The sequence below is a fragment of the Plasmodium knowlesi genome, assembly GCF_000006355.2.
Source record: "Plasmodium knowlesi strain H genome assembly, chromosome: 9".
In the NCBI taxonomy this organism is placed as follows: Eukaryota; Apicomplexa; class Aconoidasida; order Haemosporida; family Plasmodiidae; genus Plasmodium; species Plasmodium knowlesi.
In genome coordinates, this window is record NC_011910.2 from 375,947 (window position 1) to 399,258 (window position 23,312).

The window sequence follows — 23,312 nt, forward strand, 5'->3', positions numbered from 1 at the left end:
CCCTAAACCCTGAACCCTAAACCCTAAACCCTGAACCCTAAACCCTAAACCCTGAACCCTAAACCCTGAACCCTAAACCCTGAAACCTAAACCCTAAACCTAAACCCTAAACCCTAAACCCTAAACCCTAAACCCTAAACCCTAAACCCTAAACCCTAAACCCTAAACCCTAAACCCTAAACCCTAAACCCTGAACCCTAAACCCTAAACCCTAAACCCTAAACCCTAAACCCTGAACCCTAAACCCTAAACCCTGAACCCTGAACTATGAAGGTTAAACGTTAAATCAGGAATCCTACACCCTGGAACACTTAACACTAAATCCTAAAGCCGGAACGCTGACCCGTGAACATTAGGAGCTAAAGCCGTAAATTCGAAATCCTAAATCATAAACCCTGAATTGTAAGGGATAAAGTCTAAATCCTGAAATTTAAAACCCTAATCTTAAACCGGAAAGCTCAAATTGGAATGTTTTCCTTAGGAACTTGAACCTGAGACCTTAAATGTGAACTTTGATCCTCCTACGTGGGGACAATGTTGTCTTCCCCATGTGCAGAAAACCTAAAATTTGAACTCCATTCCTGTACGCTGTATGTCACTTCCATTTTCTGAGCCTCCAACCACGCGAATTCGAAGGAAATGTTTTGCGAGAAAAAGGAAAAAAAAAAAAAAAAAAAGGCCGAATTCTGTAGGTGTATATAAAAGTGTGTTTATATTCTTATTGCGTAATTTTATTTACGAAGGAAAAATTCCTTGTCCCGTTTCACGAACCTTCGCTAATTTTTTTGAATAAATTTTTTTTTTCTTTTGCCACTGGAGGAAGGAATAAGGAGAAAGTAGCGGTAGCGGCGAACGCTGTTCTTATTTATTTTATTTTTTTCTTTTCTTTCGACCCCAGTTTTGTTTATTTGCTTTTTTTTTTTTTTTTTTTTTTTCTCTTTTTTTTTTTTTCTTTTTTTTTTGTTCCTACTTTAAGATGCGCTATAAAAGAATGACGAAAGCTGGTTGACTGTTCTACTTCAATTCGGCTTAGAATATTTATTTCAACCGCTAAGTGGTATAATTACAGCGAGGGTTATACATTTGGACCATAAACATCAACGGTGAAGTGACCGCCTAGGCCTCATCGCGTTCGCGTAAACGGGGAGAAAGTACTCGTGCGGAAAGGGGTTTTCTTCCACGCCCCCCCGCAAATGTTTAAAGAGCTAAATTGGTCTTATCAGTACGAAAGGGAAGGTATCACATTTGGCCCTTCCCATTACCCAAGCAACTAGGAATATTTTGCGTAGAAGGAAGGAGGAGATTAACCCAAAAAGAGGGTGTAACAAAAATCACCCTCGTGCTTTCCAAACGATGGGTAGCAGAATCGTCGATGTGCCGACCCTTACACATCCGAAGAGGTTCACTTTGTGTACGAAAACGTAAATTGGCGTTATTGAAGGTCTACCCTAATGCAACACTTCCGTAGAATTGACGGAACAACAGTGGTGCCCTTTTCTCGGCTGTAACAGAATTTCTCCGTCCTGCCTTCCTCCCCGCTGCTGCGCAAAGGCGACATGATCGGTTACCAAGGGGGCGTACACCAGAAATGCGCACATGGTTGTTACACCGTAAATGAGAAGCAACAAAAACGATATGTATACGTTTAACGCGGGAAAGGTGGAGCCCTTTGGAAAGGCACCAGTTGGTTACATCCCCGGGAAGGGAAGGGGAGTAACGGGATTCTCTGGTGGTGTTAGTAGAGATGATACAACAGACGAGAAGGACAAAAACGATTACTCAGATTTCAATTATGATGAATTTCACGGGTACTCAGAATCGCTATTCAAAGACGCAGAATATGATGAAGATGATAAGGAAGCAGATGCCATCTATGAAAACATAGATGCACGCATGGATGTGAGGAGAAAAAGTAGGAGAGAAATAAAGCTCAAGGAAGAGATACAAAAAATTAGAGCACAGAAGCCAACCATACAAGAACAATTTAGTGATTTGAAGAAAGGATTAGCAAGTGTAACTGCAGAAGAATGGGAATCCATTCCAACGGTTATGAATTATTCAAGACAGAAGCAGAAAAAGGTTCCAAAAAATTATTTACCCACTCCGGATAGCCTTATCATGAGCAGATTAAACGATGCCAATATGCACTTGAATTATTCCTCTTCATCTTCCAATGGATTGAAAACCCCCCTTATCGGAATGAGAACGCCTTTGGGGACGCAAACACCGGTGGGCACACAAACCCCTTTAGGAAGACAAAACTCACTGGGGATACAAACGCCTTTAGGGTTACGAACCCCCTTAGGTGCGAGTACACCCATAGGGTTAGGAATGCAAACTCCATTCATGAAAGGAGGAGGGTTTGGTCTGGAGACGCCATTTCTGAGTAGACACCTATTAACGGCCAAGGGGAAAAGTGCCTCTTCCTCAACATATAGCGGATTGAATACGCCTTTCACTCTGTCTGGTTACAATACCCCACTAAGTGCGTCAACCGCAGGGGGATATAATACGCCTCTGATGAACGGAGTAAATAAACTTTCGCTAAATGATGTTGGAGAAGCGAGAGGAACAGTGTTATCTGTTAAGCTGGATGAACTGATAGACAGTGTAGAAGGGCAGACGGTTATTGACCCGAAGGGGTATCTAACTAATTTAAATGCCAAAAGTTTAGTAAACGATGCAGATATAGCGGATATCAACAAAGCCAGATCGTTACTTAAATCGGTCATTAGTACCAACCCTAAGCATGGACCCGGATGGATTGCAGCTGCTAGAGTGGAAGAATTAGCACAAAGGAAAGATAAAGCGAAAGAAATAATCACGAAGGGGTGTATAGAATGTTCAAAAAATGAGGATATCTGGTTGGAGGCAGTACGACTGGAAGACAAATTAAGTGAAGTAAAAATAATTTTAACGAAAGGCATTAAGGAGATCCCCACATCAGTTAAATTATGGTTGGAAGCATACAGGAAGGAAAGTAACATTGATGATAAGAGGAAGGTTCTGAGGAAAGCGATCGAGTGTATTCCCAATTCAGTTCGTCTTTGGAAAGAGGCCATATCTTTGGAGAGCGAAAACAATGCATACATATTGCTAAAGAGAGCAGTGGAATGCATCCCACAGTGTATCGAGATGTGGATTGCCTTGGCTAGACTATGTCCGTATACTGAAGCACAGAAAGTTTTAAACGAAGCGAGAAAGAAAATACCAACCAGCGCAGAAATATGGATTAATGCTTCTAAATTAGAAGAAAAACAAGGAAATAACAATATGGTGGATATTATTATTAAAAGATGTATAGAAAACTTGTCCTCCAAAAATGTTGTCTTCGAACGAGACAAATGGTTAAAGTTCGCAGAGGAAAGTGAGAAGTCGGATTTTCCATTAACATGTGAGAGTATCATCAAAAATACAATGAACATAGGAGTGGAAAGTCTGAATAAAAAACGAATTTACAAGCAGGACGCCGAGAATTGCATTAAGAACAAATCGATTCATACTGCTAGAGCCATTTATAATGAAGCACTGAAGATTTTTAAAACGAAGAAGTCGTTATGGTTAGCTTTGGCCAACCTTGAACTAGCCTATGGGAATAAGGAAAGTGTGGAACAGGTTCTACAGAGGGCTGTGAAGAGTTGCCCACATTCCAGTGTCCTTTGGTTAATGTACGCAAAACAAAAGTGGTTAAACAACGAAATTGATAAAGCAAGGGAAATACTTGCTGAGTCATTTATGCACAACCAAAATACAGAAGTGATCTCCTTGGCTGCCATAAAACTGGAGAGAGAAAACAATGAATTTGATAGAGCCAGATTTTTACTAAAGAAATCCAGAGTTCAATGTAACACACCAAAAATTTGGATGCAATCTATACAGCTGGAAAGGCTACTCAGGAATTATAAGGACGCTAAGGAGCTTGCGCAAGAAGCGCTACAAATTCACAAGAGATTTGATAAACTCTACATGATCGCTGGGCAAATAGAACTAGAAATGATGCGTGCTGAGATGGACTGCTTAGGGGGAGACAGTGGACCCATCCACGATAACGAAGTTCACACAGCTAGCTGTGCTTCCACCATTCTCAGCAGCAATCATAGTCGTATTGGGAGCAACGCTAGAAGCGTTCGAAATGATACCTCCTCGGAAGGGGGTCACGGGGAAGAGCAACAACAAGAGGAAGATACACAAGAAGAACAAGCCCATACTAGTAATGCATGTAACCCTAATGAGCACTACACCACTGCACAGAAAATATACGACGAGGGATTGAAGCACTGCCCCTCCTCCATCAACCTCTGGCTATGTGCCATAGATCTCCAAATCGAAAAAAAAAATTATACCTCCGCTAGGGCCTTAGTGGAAAAGGCAAAAATAAAAATAAAAAATATACACGCGACCAACACTAACAACTACGTTCTAAAGAATAAGGAAATTATTGAAAGCAATGAATTTGCTCTTGATGATGAATTGAATAGAAATGATGAAGAAGACACTAAGAGTGGAACCAATGTGAGCAACTTAACTAATACAAAGAATGATTTAAGTAAAAATGCAGCTATGAACGCATCCATCAGGGTCATCGAAAATTACGACTTACTCTGGATCAAGTTGATAGAGATCGAGTCCCTGTGTAACAGTAACAATATCACTCCTGTTATTTCGGAGGCACTGAAAGAATGCCCATCTTCCGGTATCCTCTGGTCCAAGGCAATTGAATTTGAAAATAAGAACCTACAAAATAGTAAATCTGTTACAGCCTTTAACAACTGTGGAAATAACGCCTACGTCATTTTAACCGTGGCGAAATTATTTTGGCAGCACTTCAAGACACAGAAGGCGAGAAAGTGGTTTTACCGCGTCATCAGCCTCAACCCCAACTTTGGCGATGGATGGGCCACCTTCCTTGCCTTCGAAATCGACCAGCAGAACGAGGTCAATCAGAAGGATATAATCAACAAGTGCATCAAGGCGGAGCCCAACCGAGGTAAGCATATCGCAGAAGGGAAACGGAATCGACATGGAAGCCATGTCGAAATTGTTTTTCTAACTCTTCACTTCACTGCTACATTGTCTCACCCCACCACCCCCAGGTTACATGTGGAACAAAATCACCAAGCGAGTAGAAAATTGGAGGCTCAAGTATCCGCAGAAGCTGTACAAGTACATTAAGGAACTGTTCCCCGAAGTTTTGAAGAAAAAAATTTCGGAGCAAATATTAGAAATTATGAGCGACGAGAACGTCAGCCTACCGGTTTCAGCGCCCAAGTCCGAGGTAGAAGTGCCAGAAACGGTAGAATCGACGGATGAAGCCAAAGCTGGAGAGGCGAACCAGACGGACCACCCGGCTGACGACAAAACAGTTTCCGCCAAAAAGGGAAAAGTCAAGAGCACAGAAAAAAAAACAAATAAACGTAGAGGCACGAATGAAGAAGGCGAAGAACCTGAAAAATCGGATCGACGGAAAAGAAAAAAATGAATCTTCCCACTGGCGCATTTCTACGTATGTGTCATTGCATTTTATTATACTTTTTCTTTGGGATCCCCCCTCTTCGTATTTTTCGTACCTTTTTTTTTTTTTTTTTTTTTTGTTTAGTCATATAGGAACGCTGTTTTATATCGCGTCCGGAAAAATCACCACAATAATTTTTTCCTTTTCAATTTTATTTGTATCTTTTTATTAACCTTTTGAATGATTAAACTTTTACAACACTTCGCATTTGTTCAAAAAAAAAAAAAAAAAAAAAAAGTTAACTTAAAAAAGTTGCCCTAAAACTGCGGCAAGCTGCGCGCACGAATGAAGCATTGTATGTGTTGGCAGCGCTTTATCTGTTTTCTCAAAATAGACGTTCGCTCTATTCTTCACACCGTTACATGTGCATGGGAGGTGTGTCTGTATGAAGCAGAGTTTATGTAGCACATCACCCTGGATTCAAAATTTCCCCCTTCTGAATGTTTTCTTTTACAAAGGAGGAATTATCACTTTTGTATGGAGGTGCGATCTGTGAGGGTTTTTCACTTTACATTGTACTTCCCCCACACATTTCGCTTTTTCCATTTCTTCTTGTTTTTCGACCAATTCTTTACCTTACTTATTATAGCTACCTTATTGATTAACGCATTGTCGGTTTTTATTTTCCACTTGTGGTTAGCTTCCCCGGCTTTTATCTGACTGTCTATTTCATTGTCGTTTGCACGATCTGTACATTCTTCCTTAATCTTTTTCCCCTCCTCTACAATGGCACTTTTCTCAGAATTGTTGTCATTGGTAGGTGACTGGTCGTCCTCGTTAGAAGACACGCATTTATCACTTGCTGAATTTAATGAAGTGTTGCTCTTTTTAACGAAAATGGAATATTTTATATTTTCTTTTTTTCTCTTTTCCGGTTTTTTTTCGCTTGTCCCCAGGGAATTTTTAGTGCCCCCCTGATTTATTTTCTTGGCACAATTGTTGTACATGTCTTCCCACCACATGCCTCCCTTTTCGTCTTCATTCTTTTGGCGTTCTTCATATCCTAGCTGAACACCAAAAAAGGAAAGGCGTGCACCACAAAATGGTAATGAAATTGTATAGGGATGGAAAAGAAAGAAGTGCGGCAGGGGTACACAATGGACAGACATTTCAAGAAACATGATCGTCTTGAGGACCAAGTATTTGGGTCGGTAGAATACCACGTGTATCCACTTGGCTCTACTTAGCATGTAATATTTATTTCCTTTTTTTTTATTTCACTTACTCCGTGCTCCCCATATTTCCTAATTTTCATAATACTCACGTCTCCATCTTCGAGTTTCCCTAGGCCCTTTCCCCTGCAGAGGTGGAGAAACAGAAATGTGCGATGATTGACTGAGGAAAGCACCACGGTGGGGATACTTGCAAAACGGAACAGCGCTGCTCTACTCCTCCTTCATAAGTGCCCCTTCTGGGTCGTCTCTCTTTTCCTGCTACTTACTTGGCCCATCCGAATTTCTGCATAATGTAGGAGCCATATTTCGACTCCACCGGCTTGGACTGGTTTTCTAAGCAGTAAAAAAAGAAAAAAAAAAAAAAAAAAAAAGGGAAGATGAAAGCGAAGGCGAACGTTCCGTCTCCTTCTAACTCTTTCACAAGAGCATTTGACAAGAAGGTAACCTTCAACGGGATACGTCAATTTGTTGTTGACGAAGAATGTGTATGCAATCTATACGATGGGTTTGGTGCCCAAGGGGGGGGGAAAAAAAAAGGCCATCACGGTGTCTATAATTTTTAGTTTTCTCTTTCCCCATATGCACATATCTATTTTTTTTTTTTTTTTTTCTTCTTACGTATTTCGCCCAGCAACTTATCGTAGTATTTCCTCGACATGTTGAAATCGTTCAAAGGTGCTTTCTCCCCTCAAGTGAAAAATGAGGGCAGCTATTCTTTCAAATCAGGAGAGCTGATGATACCTTCAAGCACTTGTGCATGCATGAGGTATACATCTTTATGGACCAAAAAAAAAAAAAAAATGGAAAGTTCAATCAAATGATAGACAAATGATGGCCGCTTATATTTTTACCGACTTGTTTCTTCTCCTTTCTGCTAGCACCTTGAGGAATGATTTTCTGATTGCATGAACTGTTTCGTTGAGCGTGTTTTTTTTTTTTTTTTTTTTCCCTATATTGCGTACAATTGGCACACACATGTAGCTTCCTCTACCGTTGCAACAATTTTAGCGCAAGCAATGAGTTGCAGATGTGTGCTCCGGTAATTGGAAAAACCTGGTGATGGCGCTTTCTCCTTCTACTCATGTAAGCAGTAGGACATGCCACTTTTGTGTTCTCCAGTTTTGGCGTTATCTCACAACGGGCGTAAAATTTCCTCCCCTATGACCTCTGCTTTTGTATTAAGTGGATCACAAAGGCGAAATCAAAACGTGGTTGTGTAAAACTTGAGATGCGACAAAAGAGGAGACAAAAACAAATTGCGATGTGGGAAAAAAAAAAAAAAAAAAAAAAAAAAAAAAAAGAATAGGCAAAAAATATATGAGGAAGCGCGTAAAGCTAATATACTGCACACGTTTTTCCTTATATATCAGCGTTCTTAAGTACACTTGGAAAAATCCAAAAGTGGCATGTATATGGAACGCACAAAGTGGGGACACACAAACTAACACGGAGAAAAAAGCAAATTAAATAATGATAGAAATTGAAATTTTACAAAAAAAAAAAAAAAAAAAAGGGGATGCCACATGTTAATCCCATTTCACAGGCGGAACGGTAATTTTCTGTCGAAAAAAAACAAAAAAGAAAAGAGGGCAAATAAAATGGCAAGGCACTCCAAACAGAAATGTACAAATAAACAAGCGACTCAGAATTTGTAACGTCTTTATTTTCTGTTTCCAGATGCCAAAACAGGTTCGGGTTGGAGGATGCTCCTTCATTCGCCGCTTAACCGTGCAAAACCCCAAGATAACCAACAGATTAAAAAAAACAAATCACCAAGGAATACAAAGCAGTTACATACATATGTATTATTACTGCTTATACGTGCTTATATCCTTTTTTCGAAGGGGAAGTTACTTTCACCGTGAAACATTTCCCCCTCACAAGTGAAAACGAAAATGATTAAGTGCTTTCATAGGTACAACTATTATGCAAAAGGCTACGTAGAAGTTCCCTTTGGCCAAACGGACAACTAAATAAATTGCGCCACTTTTTCGTTGTTCATATTTCACCGACGCTGTTCCCACGGAAAGTAAAAAAAAAAAAAAAAAAAGGAAAAAAAAAAAAAAAGTGATGCAGAGGGGTGATACGATAAAAAGAAGCACAGTTGAGAAAAACAAATGGTTGTGGGGAATGAAAAAAAAAAAAAAAAAAAAGGCCGCTCCGCTCCTATTTTGTTTAACAAGTTGGAAGAACAAACAAAAAAGGGGTAATAAACAACTTTTTAGGAACACTATTTCGAGCACCACAACAGGGGAATGAGGAATGTCATAGAAGCATATAATAATGAGTGCATATATAAAGTAAGAACGCCTCGCGGACCGTTAAGTATTATTGAAATGACGTACCATCTGTACGCGCAACCTCTACATAAAGTATAAAAGGAAGCTATTGTATGTTGAATATGTTTTATGGGTAATAAGCTTATTATTTTTATTTTACTTTGATACAAATGGAAAGGTGCGCATTTGGGGGAGGGGGGGCTGCGTTTTTTTGCCAACATCCCCCCAAATCAAGGCGCCAAAAAAAAAAAAAAAAAAAAAAAAAAAAAAATCTCCAGAATACGTACAGCACCGTCGTCAGAACGCAAGTTAGTATATTTTTTTTTCCAACCCGATGTGACCCTTCGACCAATATATACTATTACGAATGAGCCCACAGCACCTTCATTTTAGGGGTGCGTTGTTCCCTTAGGCTCTGTCGAATGGTCCCCATGCAATATTATTATGTTACTATTATATTACTGTAATTGTTGTACTGTTTTATATTGTTGTAATATCGTGCCTTGGTATTGTTATGCCGTCGACGCCGCCATCGGGCGCACCCCCCATTTGCATTAATTACTCTGGGGAGAAAAACACAGGGGAGGAAGAAACAGAAGGGGAAAAAACATAAGGGAAAAAAAAAAAAAAAACCATACTTGTAGTTATACCCCTATTTCCGTATACTTCACGTACACCCAGAGTGCCCCACAAAAAAATTCATGCGCAATTAAGCGCCAAGGGTTACGCATACAATTGACTATAGGAAAAACGTCCCTGTGAACCTACGCGTAAAATTACATGCATGTTTTCACGCGTCGTACCACTGTCACATGTAAATTTCGTAAAAAAAAATAAAACCATTTTTTTGCCCTTAAAAAAAAAAAATTGACCCACATGGGAATAAAAATCTTCCAAAAGGAGAAAAAGAAAAAAAAAAAAAAAAAGAAAAAAAAGAAGCAAATAGTGGTACAATGCTACTATATAATTAAAACGAATGATAATCTCTCATTTTTTTTAATCGCTTTTTAATTTTCATCTAAGTGATAATACATGTATCTATTCCATTTGCATATATATATATATATGTAGCCCTTAAAAGGAGAAAATAAACCACGTTTTATTTCCGCGCGTAGCTATATATATATATACAAGTACGTACGCGACAGTGATCCGTACGGATGCTTATCACACGTTTACATGTGTTTATATGATCACTCCGCATATATATGCAAGATGTTTCTTTGCTCCCATTTCATGTCAACGGAAAAAGGAGTACGATAAAAACGTGCCCACAGAGTGACCAAGGCCAAAGAGAAAAAAAAAAAAGTGCAAAGGAAGTACAAAACAAATGCCTACAGTAATAGAGGAAAAAAAAAAAAAAGAAGAATATATATATATATATGTATTCATATATAAAGGATATATATAGCATACATATTCGCATGACTACACTTTCATGCTTGTGTTTGTTTGGCCTCATTATAACATCACGACGTTCATATAGGGGCACACTCGTATGATTACATTTGTACGACTGCACTTTTTATTGCTACACTTGTATAAACTTCTGCACGTAGCGATATTGTTGTGCCTGCTCTTTCGTACCTTCACTTGCCTTCATACGTTTGCGCGAAGTTTATTTCAACGTTGTTTTTTCCCCATTTAACTGGCGTGAAATCAACGGCGATATTGTGAAACGAGCCAATAGCTTGCGTACGTATGTACGTGCGTGTTCGTACCACACCGCAGAGCAGCATTCGCCCATATACCGGCCGCCCACAACTGCCTTGTGCCCTATGCAACACATCCCCCATTGCGCAAATCGTATCCTACGCATACGTATTTTGCAAAGCATATTCCCACCTTCCCACGTTTAGCCCTGTATACCAGTTTGCCGTTGGAAAAAAAAAAAGAACGTACATTGTGCGCATAGTTACACAACATTTTTTTTTTTTTTTTTTTTTATAACACGCCATCATACATATACCCGCGTAGCACACAAACAGTGTTATAAAACAAGTAATTATGTAGGGGAAAATAACACGATAAAAGGGAAAACAAAAAAAAAAAAAAAAAAAAAAAAAGAGGCAGAAAATTGAGTCCATTTTTTTACAGGTTTCAAATCGAAAATTGCAAATTTGTGTACAATTTTATTTGTGCCAATTGAATTCCCCGTCTGTACTTTCTTTTCTTTTATTTTCCATCGCGTCGTTTTTCTATGCCCACTTTTTGTGCAATTATATAGTGTGAGCATTTAAGAAAACCAAGCAGGTGAGCGACTTTCACAAGTTGACGTTCTTCGCATTTTTACTACAAGCGGCATTTACATATGTACGACGAAAGCTCGCCCCCCAATTTCAAACATTCGCACAAGTTGCCTGAACAAAAATATAAACAAAAGCGTTTTTCAAAAAAAATGGATGTTATAGGAAGAAAGATCGGTCAATCTTTACGATAAATCAGCTCAGGACATATTTTCGATTTTGAATTTTGAAGCGCCATTCGTGCCTTAGTGTGTTTGTGAAAGTTTGTTTGCGACTATTTTGCTCGTGCCGATTCGTGCGTGATCAATTGTCACTAGGGATCGTCTACCTGTGAACGCCCACTTTGCCAGCCCCTGCTGAAGAGTCAAAGTTTGGCGCAAGCAAGAAGGAGCTTCATCGCAACGGAAGGGAAAAATTTAAGGAAAAGACAAAATAAAGGAGAAAATAAAATTAACGCAAATTTTAAGAACAAATTAAAAGTATAATTAAAGCGGATCAAATTAACGTCAAAGAAAAAACCCATAGGTTCAGACCTGGAATTAAAAAAAAAATTTCAAAAGGTCAACACGCGCACACCACAGACGCATCACCAAAACGTGCATGTAAAAAATATACACTCAAGTGTAAATCCAACCCTGGGGAAAATTACGAGTGTGAAGCATTTGCACATATCGAGATTCTTTGACCTGTTTGCCATTTAACGAAGAAAGCACATCGTCGCTGCGCTTCTTGTAACCCTTGTAAAGTCATTTTAGATAAAAGTACATTTTAAAATATATTTGTGTACATGTGGACAGTTGTCAAATACATGCCAATACGAACAGAGCAAAAATTATTTACGCGCATTTTAGATCAATTCAGTGACAATTTTTAAGGACGAAAAGGAAGAAAAAAGAAAAAGGGCTTATTTAGCCTTAATTGAAATATTAACGCGTAAAGAAAAACACATATAGAAGCAGAAGAAGAAAAAAAAAAATTTTTTTTTTTTTTTATATGTTTATGTACATTGACAACATTTTTTTTTGGTTAGAAAATTTTCGCAAACGAGCATTTCTCACCAACCCATGTTTATAAGTTGTCAAGTTGTTTCTGCTACATTTATAAATAGAAGCATATACAAGTTGTTCACAGAATAAGAATTGGTTATCAAGTGTTTATCTTTTGAAAGGTGTCCAAAAGGGATTTCCACCGCGTAGCCATAAGAAGGCAAAATTGCTAAGCGCAAGGATAATATTCACATTGGGCCAAAAAAGGGAACATACAGGAATAAGCCAACGTAACATCGGAAGAGTTGAATAGATAACTAGGGAAGGAGTGAGCAAGTTCAGGAAGTGGAACCGAAGTACCTGAGCAACGCCATAAAATGAGTACTGTTATGGAGGAGAACAAAATGGAAATTGAAACAAATAGAGAAAATGAATGCGGAGGAAAGGTGATGGAAGGGTCGAACGAAGGAAACATCAACGGCGAAGTGTGCGTTAACAATGTTAGCAATGAGAATAGCAACGGAAACGATGAAAGCGGCCAAAACAACTGCAACAGCGGTGAGGGCGATCAAAAAAGTGGCGACGACGAGAAAGGCAACGAAAACGAGAGCAAGGTAGAGAATGAGGAGAACAAAAGCAGCAACCGATGGGCGGACATGTGCGAGGACTGTGATGCTCCCTTAGGTATGCACAACTCTTATACAGCGCCATTCGAGTGGCGAGGAAAAGACCCTCTCGCCCCGTGTGTCGTAGTTCATATGTTACTCGATTTTATGTACACACCACTTTGGTCGGCGCTGAGCCTATTCGCAGCAAAGCTGAGTAAAATTTTATAAAAATTGCACATAAAGTATACGAGGAAGAACTCATTTTATTCATACCCTTTTTATTCCCCTTTGCAGTTGACACGTACAACGACGACAAGGATATGAAACACAGGACGACGGATAGCAATTTTAGCGACATGAATAGCAGCATGAAGCAAAATTATTTCATGTCAAACAGGAATGGTAATTTTGCATTACAACAGTGGAAAATTACGTGTGCATTTTTTTATTTATTTTTTTTTTTACCTGACCTGTGCATATATATATATATATATATATATATTTTACTCGAATTGGCTACCTCACACCGCTACTTTTTTCCCACACAGACATGAGCAACTTCTCGCCAAGTTACGAAGTGTACATCCGGAACTTACACCTGGAGATAACGAAGGAAGAAGTGTACAAGTTATTCGAGGGATATCGCATCAAAAGAGTGAATATTTTAAATAAAAAGGGGAAAACGGCAGCAGCTTATGTAGAGTTTGACAATGCGGAAGACATGAACAGATCGCTGGAGATAAATGGAAAGATGATTTACTCGGGAAATAACACATTCGAGCATGGAACAATATCGGTTATAATAAATAAGGACAAGATGAAAACTTTGCACACCAGTCAGAAGCAAAATAAGTTTAAAAAGGTTATCGGAAGGAACAACAACAGCTTTTCGAGCTTGCGACAGGGAAATAACAATATGAGTAGCTTGATGAGCAATTACAGCGGAGGAGGGAATAGCAGCCTGAATAGCGGCAACAACATGAGCAGTAGTAATAATAGCCCCTTCGGAATGAGCAACAATATGTATTACAATGATAGCAACAGAAATTTGAAAATGGATATGAAGGGGAACACTATGAATAGCAGTAACAGCATGAGTTCAAGTTTTAGTAATTACACACACATGAAGTTAAATTATATGAACAATAGTAGCAGCAATGCTGGAGGTGCCATGCACATGAACCAAGGAAGTAACAATAATGCCCACATGCCAAATGAAAAAATTAATACTAGTTCTGCGTTTGCCTTTAAAAGTATGAATTATGCCAACAGTAGCAACAACAATAATGCGGGCAAAAATATCAGCATGAACAGTGAAGGCAATGCGAATACGTCTGCCATACCAGAACAAAGGAAAAAGCTAGTCCTGAAGAAGCGTACAGTGCCTTTGGATCAAAAGACTTATGTTATCAACCCAAGTATCTTTGGAGAGGCCAAACCGGTTGATACCAACCCAGATAAAATTCTAGCCGATAACGTTACCAAGGAGAAGGAGTCAAATGCTACTACGAATAACGATGGCGAAGAAGCGGATAAGAAAGCGGAAGGACAGGAAGATGACAAGACGCAGCAGAAGAAATCCATCGGGATGAACAATGAAAATGTTGGGAACAACATGGACGACCCGAACACTAGCAGCGCCGGAAATAAGAACCCCCTTAGCTACAGAAAAAACATGAACGAAGGCAGAAATTTTAACTTTAGTAGCAACCTCCAAAGCAGTAACAATAATAGTAACAGTAACAATAGCGGTAATAATTCAGGGGACAAATACTCCAACACGAAAAAGATTTTCATGGTGAATAAGAATAACGCCAGTAACGACCCCAGCAGTGGGATAAAGAAAAGTTTGAACAGCTTTGATAATAACCAGAGCGGGGGAAAAAACATAGGAAATAGTGGTTTGAGCAGCCCGCGTAGCCCTAATGCTAACAACCTTGGCCCGGACGCGAACAACATGACCGGAAACTTAAGAAGGATGAACTTGAGCAACAGAAGCAACAAAAATGGAGACATGAATAATAGTGTAAACTCTAGCCCATTCGGTACGAATGTAAAGAACATGGATGCAGATGACAAGAAGGGATTGAACCTGAGAGGAATGCATGATCATAATAACGCCTTTGAAAATAAAATACTTGGAACGGCAAACGCACACGAGCATGGAAAAAGAAATAGTGCGTTTGGGGGAGGAAACCCATCCGCGGATGACTCAAAGGACATGTTTTCGAACTTCCGAAGCGGCAACTTAAGAATGGAGAAGAAAAGCAACGATTCACCCTTTTCCAGCGGGAAGCAGAAGGAATTAAACATCATCAAGAAGGACGACAAGGCGCAAATCAAAAATATTATTATGAAGAATATAAAGCGGGAAGATGGAGGGAATAGCAACTACTCCGGGAACAACAACAATGGAGATGCTAGTGGTGTCAGTGGCGGAGGCTACAAACACAAGAGCGAAAGCGGTCCCTTCTTTCGTAACAAGGATTCAGGAGGACTGGGTTTTAGGACAAGCAAAGCTGGAGCATCTACTGGTGCATCCAAAATGAACGCGGACAATGATGGAGGCAAAGACAGTATGATGAATTATAAAAAGAATAATGATGCGAATGGTAAGAAAGGCGAAGAGCCATTTGAGAATATGAACCGAGGCCCCAACAGAAATATCAACAGAAATAACAGCTCCTATGGAAATGCCACTTCATCTCAAGGAGCGAACGCGGGGGAAAGTACTGCCAATAGCAGCCGACCTGGGGGAACTACGAATACAGTAGCAGGAGCAGAGAGCTGCAATACACAGGGAGGGGACAACTCCTACAGTTACAACATTGAGAATTTGTACGACAGTTCTTTGAAGTATGTGAAAAACGCAAATAACGCAAGTAAGGCAAAGAAAGTTACCGCTGTCAAAACGGTGAAGGTTATCGCGACGGAGAAGAAGAACGATGATGACAATGACTCAGAGGACTTGAAAGATAAAAATGGAAAGGATGACCTGAACAATGATGGAGCGGTGGATGACCAGAACGCAGGAACAGGTAGCGGCAACAACAACAACAACAGCACTAGTGGTGGCCATGGAAAGGCAATTGATAAAAGTGGAAAAGAAGACAAATTGAATGAAGATAAAAAGCTAGGAAATAATTACGATGATTCTGTCAGAAGCAATGATAACTACACGTACGAATCGGATAGTTCCGAGAATTGCAAAGATATCACCACGACCAATTTGAAGTCCACTCTGCTACACACTAAAACGAAAAAGAGAGTGAAAAAGAAAGCGGTCGAAGAAGGAGAACAGAACAGTGCAAATAACCAAAATGACGAAAATGCACAAAAGGGGGAAGCAGGAACAACAGGAAATAATAAGGGGCAGAAAATCGACATTTTGATGAAACCCAATTTGAAGAAGGGAGAAAATATTTGGGAAGCGAGAACGCACTTGCTGGTGGAGCAGAAAGAGAACAATCTGAAAAATGAAAAAGGGTCAGATGACAGCTCCAGGAGGAGTCGATCCGCGTCGAACAGAGTGAGTCGCGGCAGCAGTCACGGCAGGGATGGAAGTAGGAGGAGAGACAGTAATAGCGCTAGGAGGAGGGACGAGAGCAGGGGAGACAGATATGGACGCAGATATGATAGGCGAGAAGACCACCGAGATGATCGCCGGGACGAGCGTCGAGACGACCGAAAAGATAGCATCAGCAGCGGTAGAGAAAAAAGGGAAGATGATAGGAAGGAGGAAGAAAAGGAGGAAGACTCCTATGAATACAGAAAACAGAACCGAAGTTATGATAAATATAGCAGTCGAGACGACTACTATGAAAGAAAGCGAAACGGAAAATACGGCGCCCCCGATAGAAGAGGATACGATAGTAAGAGCTACGCCTCGGACGATAGAAGGAGGCATGGCGATTCGTATGATAGAGGCAGCTACAGAGATAGCAACTACAAAGATGGCTACGACCGGGGCAGTTACAAGGACAACTACGATAGGGGCAGCTACAGGGATAGTTACGATAGAGGCAGCTACAGAGATAATTACGACCGGGGTAGCTACCGAAATTCACACGACCGAATAAGCTACAAGGATAACTATGATCGCGGCAGCAACTACGTTGAGTACGATAAAATGGACAACAAATACTATTCAAACAACTACAATTCCATGAGGCATAAAAACTACAAACACCATCATAATTCTCATGGGAAAATAAGCAGCTATAATTACCAAAACAGCTACAAATCGTCAGGCCATTATTATAAGTACCCAGCGAAGGCAGGACCAGGAACCTACTACAGCAATAGCAAAACTGTTATCAAGGCGAATGAGAAAGAGAAAACGGAGACCAAGGCAGATATACAGGCTATCCCCAAAAAGGCTATCGTCACCACTGTTAAGACGAACAACGTTTCGATTAAGAAGAATCGTTACGAATGTTTGGATGATGGTGACGAGAGCGACAAGTGAGGTGTTGCAATGTGTGAAAAGCGATCTATCTATATATATGCATAAATGTATATGTATATATATATGCATATTCGCTTATGTCATACACACACAAAAAAAAAAAAGTTTATACAATGTTGCCAATGAAGTTGTTTTAAAACCCCTCGTTTTCCCCTCTCCCTCAATCTGCGTGAAGCAAAACACAAGGCCCCTTACATGTGTGATCGCATGTACGAGTGTTTTAATGACACAACTCACACGTGTGGTCCGCCACATAATTCAAACTCATTTCGAAACGAAACAAGTGAAGGGAGAGATTTACGAATTCACCCCACACACACACGCACACACACAACCTTATATCACCTTATTTACCTACACGCATCCGATGGGGAGAGAAAAAGGATTTTAACAACCTTTTAACATAACCTATTAATGTAGTAACTGTTTCTCCCCTGAACAATTACTAATTTAATTACTTCCTCATTTTATTATATGCATTTTCATTTTTTTTTATTAATACCAAATAACTGACACACATATAATAATTGCTTCTGCATCTACATTTTTATCATCACCAAAAAGAACAACAATAACAAAAATCACCTATTGCATTATTTTTTTTTATTTTTTTTTTTATTCTTTAATTACCCTGTACATTGGTTAATCCTAAAGTACGTTCTCCCTCTTGCGGCTTTATGCCTACAGTAGAGCTAATTTAATTGGCTACAGAGGAGGGAAGTATAACGAGCCTGATGGTGTTTATTAGTCAAATGGTGCAACAGTTACTGGTCCCCCCCCCCAACGTTAGATAAAGGGAATAGCTACTTAATGGAGGTTGGACAATTATTTAATCTCTGAATGTGGAAAAAACATATATGTCATTTAACAGGTGGCATATACGTCTCTGCAGAGTGCTAAACACACCATGGTGGGTCACGATATCACTTATACGTTTTGCCGCTCGTGCGCTTTTGTCTGACCAGCTCACAATTGTGCCCTTTATTTTTATATATCAATAATGCAAAAATTGGATATATTAAAAAAAAGGAATAGTGTTTAACATATCCTTGTCACGAGGATGTCAATATGTGCCAACAGCTTTTACATGTTCACTTTTGTGCAAGGAAGGAATGCCCAAAAATTGATTGAAGCTGCAGCAGGGGTGACACGCCGAAAAAAAAAAAAAAAAAAAAAAAAAAAAACGTTGCACAACGAAATGCTATAAAATACCAGTTTTAAAAGAAGTACTAAACGTCCAACATAGTGTTAAGCTACTTTTACAAAAACGCATGGGGCCTTTCCCAGGAATTTCCAATTAGCAGAATTGCAAAGGCAATTTTGTTAAATGGTCTTTCGCAAAAACCGTACCTCGAACCGTGGGAAAATAATACCGCCCACGCGATGAATGTGCAAATACAAACCTACCGAGGTGGCCCCCGCCTGTTGCCAAGTGTCAATTTCCGTCAACCCGATTAGCCTAGCTTTTCTGTGCACATGATAATATGAAAAAACCAGTCGCAATAGTTGCGGGTATATACACACGATGATGCAGATCGTTTTGCTCTTGATGATCATTCAGGCGATCATACGCAGGATCACTGTGCGACGACTCGTATGCTCATTAATGCGCCAATTTGTATGTGATTTTCTCACCATTTTGTTACCCCCTTTTTTTTCCTTTTTTTTTCATTCCCTTTAACAACTCCACCTTGTGCAATTCGCTCCTGCCATAGTTTCCATTTAGGAAAGTCCATCCGCACGCCGACATAGCCAATCCAGCACTTCACGCGCTTAAACCCTGCGCGCGTATTTATAATAGCCATCTTGTTATTCTGTGCGAACAGCCTGGGGGGCACGAAGCGACAATCTCTTCACCGCACTGAAATGTGGTTAGATCTCTCAGTCATATTCTAACGTGAGTTTTCCCCGCGTGTGTTCTCACCAGGGTGTAGTGGCTTCCTCCCCATTCTGTTTTTATACGAATACTCCTTTTTTTGTGACAACGTTAGGGTGGGCTTTTCTTTTTGCCCACTGGGCGAACGAATTTGCATTCTCTTGATGGGAGTGTGCCCCCCCACAAAGGGAAGTTCTTTTGTTTTCGTTTGTTTGTAACTGCGACGTATGTTAAGCAGTCCATTTACAGTAACTTTTTCAGTGTAGTTGTCCATGCGATATGTATTCCGTTGTGCAATTTATCCCGTCAACCTTCCATTCGGCACTGCATTAGTAGGGCAACCGGGCCGCGCGCGAAATAGTTAAAAAAAAAAAAAAAAAAAAAAAAAAATGTACCGCCCGCAAGCACATTTTTATAGCATAACATGAAACAACACTAAATGAACGGGAAAAAAACAGTATATATATTTATATATATACACATATGTATATGTTTATATAAATATTCATGCGAAGGTCGCTTCCTGCACGCGCACACACTTGCAAACGCTCATGCGCCTGTCGGTAAATTCCTCGCTCTTGTAGAGCCACTACCGGGGGAGCATACAACCGTAACGATCATCACCGTTTAGCTTCCGCGAGGATATAACACTTTTTCCACGCCAAGAGATTGAGCGCTTCCTCCTCCCCCAAACATCCAAACGTAGAAGAGTCACCATGAATAGCTACAGGGACCTAGCGAACACCACCCTGGATCAGAAGAAATTTTTGGACGAATGTATTTTCATCGTTAAGGAGCAGAGCTTTTACATGAAGCAGGCGGTGGTAGGGCTGCGTGGGAAAAAAGAAAAGATGCCGGGACATCCACAGTTATGGGAGTCTATGGGCATTGTCCAGTGTTATACTTGGTTCAGTACACGATACATCGCTGCACCACTCCATCTCCACATCACACTACATATGTGTTCACCGTATACATGTATTTACCGCATACATGTGTTCACCGTATATATGTATTTACCGCATACATGTATTTACCGTATACATGCGTTCACCGCACAGGAAAATGGATCCCTCCGGGACACTTTGAAGCACGCATCGAACATGCTATGCGAACTGAGAACATCGCAACTATCGCCCAAGTACTACTACGAGTTGTACATGCTGATATTCAACGAACTGCAACATCTAGATACATTTATAAGTGATAAGAAAAAGCATAAAAAGAGATTCATCGATATATACGAGAGCGTTCAACACGCTGGAAACATCATCCCCAGACTGTACCTACTAATCATCGTGGGGAGAAACTATATAAAGAACAAAGATATTAAGGCAAAGTATATCTTAAAGGATATGACAGAACTGTGTAAGGGCATTCAACACCCACTGAGGGGGTTATTCTTACGCTACTTCTTAATTCAAATGTGCAAAGATAGAATACCTGATACAGGAAGTGAGTACGAAGAAGCAGGTGGAGGGAATATAGATGATGCATTTGAATTCCTTCTCTCAAATTTCTATGAAAGTATTAAATTGTGGAGCAGAATGAGTGACAAGGTACACATTAAATTGGCACCTGGACAAGACGAACAAGTTATGCATAATAATAGAAACAAGGTGTTAAGGGAAAAAATGGATGTCAAAATGCTAGTAGGATCCAATCTAGTTCGTATGTCTCAGTTAGAAGGTATGACTAGACAATATTATATTGAAAAATGTCTTCCAAAATTACTACAAAATCTCTCCACTATCAACGACTCTCTCATTCAACAGTATATTTTTGAGTCCATCGTTCAAGTATTCAGTGACGAATGTCATATATATACTTTAGACATTCTACTAAACGCTATTCTCAAAACAAATAGCTCACTCGATTTTAAGGGCATCCTCATTACCTTATTGAAAAGGTTAAGATTTTTTATCGAATCGAATAAATATGAAGTTCCAAAAGAGGTCGATATTTTTTCTCTTTTTTATGAACACCTAGTTCTGTATGTTAATCGAACGCTAGATTCGTATGAGAGAGCGAAAGGCTCCTATCGTTCTTCGTTCCAACAGGAGGGTCAGACATTTCCTGCGAGGGACACGGTTGTAGAGTATTACAAAGGGGAGGAGGAGAAGAAGAAGAAAGCTGTCTCGACATGTGGCACGACGACCACCACATCCACCAATGTGATCACCACAAACAACGTTACAACGATGGGGACTCATCACATCAATGAGAACGATCTTGTGCCCAACTGCAAAATTGTTAAAAGTGTAGATGCGAAAAGTAACCCCGCGGAGGAGAAGCGAACGATGAAAGAAGCTTCATATTATGGAGGAGCGACACACCAGGGTAACAATAACAAAGCGTCCAACTATGGAAATTTGCCCAGGGGTACCCAAGGTTGTTACAGTAATGAAAAGAATAATCAAGAAAATGATGAAGACGATGAATTTGTAGAAGACATAGTTAAAATGCTACAAGTTATCTATGAGTTCATTTTCTTATGCATACGTATATACGACGATGTCATTACTATTAGCAAACTCTTTGACCTTCCATACACCATAGCGTGTAATGTAAACCTCAACAATGATGTTCTATGCGAACAGATAATTAACATTATTGTACTTCCATTTAATTACTTGGGGATTAGTGCTCTCAAGGGAAAGAACATGCAAGCGCTGTTGAGGAGCATAACATCTCAGAAACATAAAAAGAAACTTAGCCTAGATATTATTGATGCTATTATTGATTGTAAGAATAAGGCCATCGTTTACAAGGACGTGGAGGAAATCCTCAATTACATTTCCCCAATTTTTAATGAAGATGTAAAGAGGAAAACTGACCCCACTGATAATTCACACCAACGAGAGACACACCAGGCCGACTTCTTCAACCTAGAAAATAGCACCATCACATATGCGGCAAAAAAAATGTGCAAATTTTTTCACATCATCACAAATACTCATGATATTGACGAACGATACAACATATGCATTTTGTTCTATAAACACATAGAAAATGGTCCCTACTTGGTACATCTCTTGCCGACCATTGTTTTCACCATGCTGGACTTAGTGATGACCATCACAAACCTGGCCCCCAGCTCGGGGACAAAGACACTGTCACAGCATGATGAGCCTTTTGAGAAAAAGGAACACCCTGATGAGGAACTCAACGATGAGCATATCCGCGATGAACATACGCATGGGGAAAATACCTATGATGACCTGAACTTGCTAAGTAGCAACCTCGGTGACAGAACCACACACATAGGCGTCTTCCCAGGGAACCGCGCAGATGATCCCTACCTTGAGGACAAAATAAAGCAATATAACATATACGTAAAGAACATTTTAAAGTTTATTCATACAAACCTTCTCTGTGTGAGTAGCCAAATTCCTATGCTAGCGCTTAAGCTTTTCCTGTACAGTGCTGTAGTGGTTAACAATTATGACCGTTTCGTTCAAGCACATGAATTTTTATCGTTCGAAAATTTGGAAGCCATCTGTTATGAATTTATAACACAGCCACTGATTATCTACGAAGAAGACATTAACATTTCCTCACAACAGTACAACTGTATCATTTGGATAACTGGCATTTTGTGTTCCCATATTACTCTCCTCCAAAATGAGAACTACGAAAATATTGCCCTCAAGTTAACGCAACATGCAAATAAGTTGCTGAAAAAAAAAGACCAATGTTTGGGCATCCTGGCATGCTCTCATATTTATTGGGAAAACAAAAAATACAGAAATAGTGCCAAGGTGTTGGAGTGCCTCCAAAAATGCATAAGGAACGCAGAGATTGCCGTGCAGTCAAATAATGATAATGTAGTTCTCTTCCTTTTTTTGTTGCAAAAGTATGTTTACTATTATGAGGCACAAAATATCGAAGTCACTGAGGATAGTGTGCATTACTTGCTTCATATTTGCCAGGAGGAATACTCCAGGGAGAGTTGCGACGCCAACTTTAAGAAGGAGTTCTTGCAGACGGTGAAGTACATACACGACAAGAAGAACAGTTCCAATGCCTTTGCCAAGATTGGCCTGGACGTCTCGGTTCTGCGCTAGTTGTAGCGGTGGTGTAGCAGTTTAATCGCGCCATGCGTGATATACTGTGATCAATCATACATACCTCCTATGTGTGCATTTTTTCCTGTTCGCTT

General features: G+C 39.9%; 4 protein-coding genes across 4 annotated transcripts; 3 read left to right on the plus strand and 1 right to left on the minus strand.

Annotated features, from left to right (window-relative positions):
• Positions 1–1,614: 1,614 nt before the first annotated feature.
• On the plus strand, positions 1,615–5,479 carry PKNH_0907900 (pre-mRNA-processing factor 6, putative; the record flags this gene model as incomplete). The annotated part of the gene is made up of 2 exons (XM_002259066.1): positions 1,615–4,987; positions 5,094–5,479. 2 exons carry the CDS (start codon positions 1,615–1,617, stop codon positions 5,477–5,479), a joined length of 3,759 nt encoding a protein of 1,252 aa, XP_002259102.1.
• A 536-nt stretch (positions 5,480–6,015) lies between these two features.
• Positions 6,016–7,345, minus strand: PKNH_0908000 (conserved Plasmodium protein, unknown function; the record flags this gene model as incomplete). The annotated part of the gene is made up of 4 exons (XM_039114040.1): positions 6,016–6,519; positions 6,738–6,810; positions 6,954–7,020; positions 7,306–7,345. 4 exons carry the CDS (start codon positions 7,343–7,345, stop codon positions 6,016–6,018), a joined length of 684 nt encoding a protein of 227 aa, XP_038969670.1.
• Positions 7,346–12,575: 5,230 nt separating this feature from the next.
• Positions 12,576–17,274, plus strand: PKNH_0908100 (RNA-binding protein, putative; the record flags this gene model as incomplete). The annotated part of the gene is made up of 3 exons (XM_002259068.1): positions 12,576–12,882; positions 13,101–13,208; positions 13,355–17,274. The coding sequence occupies 3 exons, from the start codon at positions 12,576–12,578 to the stop codon at positions 17,272–17,274; spliced, it is 4,335 nt and encodes a 1,444-aa protein (XP_002259104.1).
• Positions 17,275–19,866: 2,592 nt separating this feature from the next.
• On the plus strand, positions 19,867–23,217 carry PKNH_0908200 (vacuolar protein sorting-associated protein 35, putative; the record flags this gene model as incomplete). Its single annotated transcript, XM_002259069.1, has 2 exons — positions 19,867–19,974; positions 20,212–23,217. 2 exons carry the CDS (start codon positions 19,867–19,869, stop codon positions 23,215–23,217), a joined length of 3,114 nt encoding a protein of 1,037 aa, XP_002259105.1.
• Between the last annotated feature and the right edge of the window lie 95 nt (positions 23,218–23,312).